Source organism: Taeniopygia guttata, chromosome 9 (assembly GCF_048771995.1).
Source record: "Taeniopygia guttata chromosome 9, bTaeGut7.mat, whole genome shotgun sequence".
NCBI classification, from domain to species: domain Eukaryota; kingdom Metazoa; phylum Chordata; class Aves; order Passeriformes; family Estrildidae; genus Taeniopygia; species Taeniopygia guttata.
Genome location: NC_133034.1, coordinates 1,754,102 through 1,761,211, shown reverse-complemented (window position 1 = coordinate 1,761,211; position 7,110 = coordinate 1,754,102). Strand labels below are relative to the sequence as shown.

General features: G+C 48.9%; 1 protein-coding gene across 1 annotated transcript; it reads left to right on the top strand.

Annotated features, from left to right (window-relative positions):
- Positions 1-1,786: 1,786 nt before the first annotated feature.
- On the top strand, positions 1,787-5,882 carry LOC100232037 (G-protein coupled receptor 35). Its single transcript, XM_030280503.4, has 2 exons — positions 1,787-1,965; positions 3,455-5,882. Exon 2 carries the CDS (start codon positions 3,467-3,469, stop codon positions 4,409-4,411), a length of 945 nt encoding a protein of 314 aa, XP_030136363.4. The 5' UTR covers positions 1,787-1,965; positions 3,455-3,466; the 3' UTR covers positions 4,412-5,882.
- The last annotated feature ends 1,228 nt before the right edge of the window (positions 5,883-7,110 follow it).

Genomic DNA, 7,110 nt, shown 5'->3' with positions numbered 1-7,110 from the left:
CCATGTTCCTAAAGGCCCCAAAACCATCCAAATGTCTGTGAAACTCCACTGGGCAGCTCCTAACCATGGTCCCAAAGATCCCTAAACCATCCAAACGTCTGTGAAACTCCACTGGGCAGCTCCTAACCATAGTCCCAAAGATCCCTAAACCATCCAAATGTCTGTGAAACTCCACTGGGCAGCTCCTAACCATGGTCCCAAAGATCCCTAAACCATCCAAACATCTGTGAAACTCCACTGGGCAGCTCCTAACCATGGTCCCAAAGATCCCTAAACCATCCAAACGTCTGTGAAACTCCACTGGGCAGCTCCTAACCATAGTCCCAAAGATCCCTAAACCATCCAAATGTCTGTGAAACTCCACTGGGCAGCTCCTAACCATGGTCCCAAAGATCCCTAAACCATCCAAATGTCTGTGAAACTCCACTGGGCAGCTCCTAACCATGCTCCCAAAGATCCCTAAACCATCCAAATGTCTGTGAAACTCCACTGGGCAGCTCCTAACCATTCTCCTAAAGGCCCCAAAACCATCCAAATGTCTGTGAAACTCCACTGGGCAGCTCCTAACCATGTTCCTAAAGGCCCCAAAACCATCCAAACATCTGTGAAACTCCACTGGGCAGCTCCTAACCATGGTCCCAAAGATCCCTAAACCATCCAAACGTCTGCGAAACTCCACTGGGCAGCTCCTAACCATTCTCCTAAAGGCCCCAAAACCATCCAAACATCTGTGAAACTCCACTGGGCAGCTCCTAACCATAGTCCCAAAGATCCCTAAACCATCCAAATGTCTGTGAAACTCCACTGGGCAGCTCCTAACCATGGTCCCAAAGATCCCTAAACCATCCAAATGTCTGTGAAACTCCACTGGGCAGCTCCTAACCATGTTCCTAAAGGCCCCAAAACATCCAAACGTCTGTGAAACTCCACTGGGCAGCTCCTAACCATGCTCCCAAAGATCCCTAAACCATCCAAATGTCTGTGAAACTCCACTGGGCAGCTCCTAACCATGGTCCCAAAGATCCCTAAACCATCCAAATGTCTGTGAAACACCACTGGGCAGCTCCTAACCATGGTCCCAAAGATCCCTAAACCATCCAAATGTCTGTGAAACTCCACTGGGCAGCTCCTAACCATGCTCCCAAAGATCCCTAAACCATCCAAACATCTGTGAAACTCCACCGGGCAGCTCCTAACCATGTTCCTAAAGGCCCCCAAACCATCCAAACATCTGTGAAACTCCACTGGGCAGCTCCTAACCATGTTCCTAAAGGCCCCTAAACCATCCAAACGTCTGTGAAACGCCACTGGGCAGCTCCTAACCATGGTCCCAAAGATCCCTAAACCATCCAAATGTCTGTGAAACACCACCGGGCAGCTCCTAAAGCCCCAGCAGCTCAGTGCCACGCTGGTGGCAGTGGCTGTGGTTAGCTGCCTTCCCAGCAGGGCTGATGGGCACGGTTACACCGCTGGCTCTGCACAGGCAGTGAGGAGCCCATGGCCTCTGCCGGTGCAGGTGCCAGCAGCTCCGGGTCCCGGGGCTCGCTGTCCCCGGGGCACAGCACCGACCTGTCCCCGCAGAGCCTGCCCAGCTCCCCGGGGAGCCTTCTGCTGCCAGAGGGGCACTTTGCAACCATTATGGGTTTTATCTCAGCAGTTGTTTTCCCACGGCTGAAAAGATAAAATTTTAATTGCCGGGCTGTGAGGCGAGGAGGGGGAGCGCCCTGTGGGCGGAAAGGCTGACGGCGGAGCTCGGAGCTGCCGGCAGCGGGACAACAGAGGGCACCAGACACTCCTGCGGAGGAAATCGGGCATAAATGAAGCGCTGGTGCTCGCACCGGCTCACTGGGGGCTCAGCACTGCCGGCTGTGACAGCCCGGGACGGCCCTGACAGCACGGCCGGCGCGGACCGCCTGCCCGCCCCGCGGCCTCCCTGAGGAGCCGGCCCGCCGCGGCCCCGAGCAGGTAAAGCCTCCCTGTCCCACCCGGGGCTGCGCTCCGCACCTCCCGCCCGCCGCAGCCCGCCCGGGTCCGGCTCTGCTCGGCTCTGCTCCCACCGCTGCTCCGCTCAGCGGCTCTGCCCCCGCTGCAGTTCCCTCAGCGCTCCCTCGGCGCACGGCCGGGCTCGCACTGGGCTCAGCCCAGCCCAGAGGGCTCAGCTGCTCCCCGGGCACATTGCGCAGGCAGAGTGCCTTCTTCACTGCAAGGTGACCGCAACAGGCTGCCAGGGAACAGCTGCAGCATAGGCTGAAACCACAGAGTGGCCAAAACCTGTGAGGCTGAAAGCCCAAGAGCAACAGGACACCAGCTGTATGTTAGTTCCTCCATGAATTCCGCCCTAAAAATGACTTTATGCCTGGGGTTCAGTGCTGCCATACCAGTTGTGGTGCTAGGGCAGGTGTTGTGCTTTCCTCTGGGGTTGCCAGGTCTGTCTCCCAGTCTTGGACATTAGAACAGTTCACTTACTTAATGCAATCATCTATTTTCACTATAATTTGCATGTTGATGTTTAGAAGCTGCTGACTTAGAAGGCAGTGTATTGGTAAGAGATTGTAGCAATTTGGGCATTTTCTGTGCCTGGCTCATTTCAAATACTTCCTATATGAGCTTCTCAAAAAGTCAGATCCTCTTTGCTGGTGGCAAATGCCCTGAGATATTTAAAGGAAGAGCAGGAGATAGTCTAAGTTCTCACATTCATGTTTTCTGCCCTAGCAAAATTTTTGCTGCGTACCTTTGAAGGCTGAGATCAGATAAGTTTTGCCCACTTTCCCTTCTTTCTCTGGAGGCCTGTTATCTGCTAGGGCTGCTGGTACCCCTGCTGAGCTGTTCCTCCCCAGCAGAGGAATGGATTTGTGTTTAGGGGCACAAAGCCTGTCCACAGCAGCCTACAGCAGTGTTCCCACTGCCCCCGGGAGCAAAGCGGCTGGGCTGGAAGGGCTCAAGCCCTGAGGATGTGTTCAAGTCTGGCAAGACCCAGAGCAAAGCCATGGGGTGGCTTCAGCAGCAAAGCAAGAGCCGTGGAAGGCAAATGGGGAATGCTGCCCAGGGCAAATGGGGAGTGCTGCCCAGCTCTGCTGTGGGCTGTCCTAAAGCCAGTGGCTCTGACAACCACAGCAGAGGCAAAGGTAACAACAAAAAATGTCATTCTGCTTTGCTATGACCCAAACTGTTTGTACCAGGACTGGAGGGATGATGAGGCAGGCTTAACCCTGCACCAGCAGCAAGAGAGGGCTGTCTTGGTGGTTTTGCTCTGCCTTTTGTGGTAGCTGGCTGTGAGTGACAGTGTAACTTTGATGGCTGAGGGACTGATGGCACTGGTGAGCCACAGAAGCCCTCCAGAGGCTGCCCACACAGGCAGTGCAGGGACACAAGGAGCTGCAGGGCCATGAGAGGGGGTACAGCCGCAGGACACTGCCACTGAGCTCAGTCTCATGCCTGCACTCTTTCCTTGCAGAGACAGCCCAACATGGAGAACTGCACTGGGAGAGTTGCATATGATAGCATTGTGGTGCTCCAGCTGGTTGTGTACATCCCAGTGCTCGCTCTGGGGATCCCACTGAACGCAATTGCCTTCTGGGTCTTCTGCTGCAAAATCAAGAGGTGGACCGAGACCAAGGTGTACATGATCAACCTCATCGTGGCAGACACTTCCCTGCTCTTCACCCTGCCTTTCCTGCTATATTTTACCAAGTACAAACAACCCATAGACCAGCTGTGTTTAGTCATACAAAACATCTATTTTACAAACATGCCTATGAGCATCTTTATCATCACCCTGATTGCGATTGATCGGTACATTGCAATCAAGTTCCCTCTAAAAGCGAAGATTCTTCGATCCCCACTGAAATCAGCTTCTATCTGTGCCTTTCTTTGGATACCAATGATAATTTATTCCAGTTTGTATTACACACTTCACAGTAGCGATAGGGAAGATTGCTGTTTTCAGAAACAATCTCTTCTACCTAGGTATTCCTCTTTATTCTACACTATCTGTGGGTATTTTATTCCCTTAGGGATTGTGATTTTTTGCTCAGTACAAGTCATCAGATGTCTAAAAAAGAAGATGGCCACAAGCCCTCATGAGACAAAATTATTCCAGAAAGCCGTGCAGATAGTTTCTGTGAATTTGTGTGTGTTTGCCATCTGTTTCTCACCTTTCCACATCTCACTGCTCTTGAGGTTTGCAGTGGAAGTTGCTGGAGCTCATTCTCTGATACCCGGAGTTGTAACCTATATTAAGGTCTCAGCATGCTTAGCCAATTGTAACTGCTGTCTGGATGCATTTTGCTATTATTTTGCAGCCAAGGAATTTCCAGAGTTGTCTTCTATGTTCCCCAAATGTATATTTATGAGGTCCAAGATGAACCAAGGTGAGGAGTCACAGCCACCCACGGATCAAGTGATACTATGAACAAGGTGTAGTGCATGGCAGGTGTTGAGTGCCACAATGCTGCTCAAGTTTTGAGGCACAGGCAATGGAACCACATACAGTGTTTGCAATCATTGTAGGCATAGGCATATGTACAAAAAGGAGAAAACCCCTCCAAAGGGTCTGATGTTAACTTTAATTTTGTCCTGCTGTCCTCAGTAACTTGACTCCAGCTCTGACTACTGCGTTGTATCATTGCATTGCAGCTCCAGGCGCCTCCTGGTGACAGCTTGTCTTGGTTGGCTTCATGGTCCTTCACTTTCAGTGTCTTCTCACTTGTAAATCTCTAAAAAATTTCCTCCGGGGACTGCAAGCTCATTTTCTGCTGATGTAAACTCGGGGGCATTCAACTTCCTTAGTGACAACTGACATAGAGTTCCCCATCAAGTCTGTCACCATGCAGTGACACTGGTTCAGACCACAGTCTGAAACCACTGACTAGACCTTGGTGAAATAAACACCCAAAGAACTGTTCCCAGCAGGGAAAGTGTCCATATCCAGCCATTAGATCCACCTGCTGTGCGTCAATTCTCAGGCAGGCAACACGGTGGAAGCTACAGGGAGCAAGGGTGCCATAAAAACAGATGAAACTACTCAGGTCATTCAGCTGGTAACTCATGTCCCAGTTTTCTTCACTGGTGTATTTTTAATGCTCTGGCACTTCTGATATTTCACTGCAAGCAGAGCAAGTAGTGTGTGTGTATGTGACCAGTTTAACCATTGCACACTGTTTAGCCCTTGTTCTGCCTTCTAAATTCTCTTTTGAAAGACAGGAAAAGATATGGGAGACAAATAGTGCCTGATCTTATCAGCTGTCTACTGCTTAAGGAGATGTGGGAGTGTCACCCACTAACAAATATGCTGCAATTAACTCAGAATGCAAGGGGCTTCTTGACAGACATCTCTTACAATCCAGGCAAGTGGTGTTCAGCAAGGAAAAACACTTCTACTTCAGGAACAGCACAGAGGGCCTTCAAAAACATTTTTGGACCTAGGTTCCCTTCTGAGAACTTGCATCTCATTTCTTATAATGAATGTCTGTTCCAAAAAGATTATTATGATTTTTTAATTATTTTGAAAAAAGAGATGAAGATTCACATCAACCTACTACAAACAAGCAGCTTACTTATTTTTGCAATTCAGTCATGCTCATATTTTCTTCCAGTTAACATGGAGAACTTGTTCAGTTTCCAATGGGCTCCAAATAGGTCATCTACCCTGAAATACAGAAAAGCAATGTTTTTTATACATGTGACCTCACATATAAGTGTTCCTTTTTCTCATTGTAAAGGGGAAATTAGTTGAACTTCACAATCTCTGTCATCGTGAAGATTTTTTTTGCTGTTTCCACTGAATACAATGAAAAAAAAAAAAAACCATACTTTTACAAGTGAAAATAAAGATGTGTCATAGTAATATATCTATAAATAAATATTCATTTATTACCATTATACATCATAGTCCTCTACTCTTAATGCTAAACCTATACTGGAGATTGGGAGAAAAGACTTTGCTACTGAGATAAAAGATCTGCTTTACAGCAGGGTATTTAACAGTGAAACCCAAAGATGAACAAGGAACTTGCTGATTATCTGAAGATATATGTTTTACCTTGGACAAAAATTATCATCTGGTTTATATGTCAAGTTTAGGATGGGTTTCTGGCATCTTGTTTCAGTCTGAACAAAGCCTCAGCTCCCTGAGTGCTCCCAGTAAATGGAACAGATGAGTTTTCAGACCCTGGGCCACAACAAACAACTGCTGGCCACCATCCAGCACTGCAGTAGCAATCCAGGAGGATGGTGACACTCTTAACCCCAAATCTTTTCCACTTCCTCGCACAAAAGTCTGGGAAATAGTAGTGGGGACCAGCCACAGCAGGTGAAGTCCAAAAGCTGCCCCAAACAGCAAGGCTGGACCACTGCATTTTACCAACATTTCTGCATGCTATAACTTTCCTGTCCCGTAAAAGAAAAAAATGCTAATAATGGTTTCTACTCAGGCTTGAGAGAAAAAAATATAAACAACAAACCACAAGGAAAAGCTTACAAAATAATTTGGAATCTTGCTTTCCTGTGAGTGAGTGGCCATTGGATATAGCATTTTTGGCCCACGTATGTATGGAAGGCAGGGGCTGGCAGTGGACAGTATTTTGGGTGACATTTGGGCAGGCCTGAAACCCGAGTTCCTACCAGAGGTTTGAGCTCCAGGGGGCTGAAGGACACATAGTGGGGAGCTGCGGGCTGGGTGGTGCTCTCTGGTGCTGCAGACATCTCTGATTTTGTTTCCTTGGCACAGCACAGCTGTTCCAGGGATGAGCACTGCCCAGCAGCCTCCAGGGAACTCCACAAGTCCTGAAGCAGCATCAGGCTCTGGGGAAGCACGGGCTTTTCCATGCCCTGCACAGTGTGTGTGCACACATACTCAGCTGGTCCCTGGTACTGCTGCTGCCTTAGAACTTTAGCTTTTATGTTTTTAATATATTTGTAATCCTGCGGTTCTTTAGTGTATGACTCTAAACTCCACACACAGTGTGAGCTGCTGCTTTCCCATTTTGGGCAGACACAGCAATTCCTCTCTAGGCCTGGCAGTCAAGGACACCTCACTGCCTCAGGCCAGAGAGATGGAAACAAAACTGAGTTGGAGGGAGCCAACTTGGGTAAATGACTTCATTACCTGAA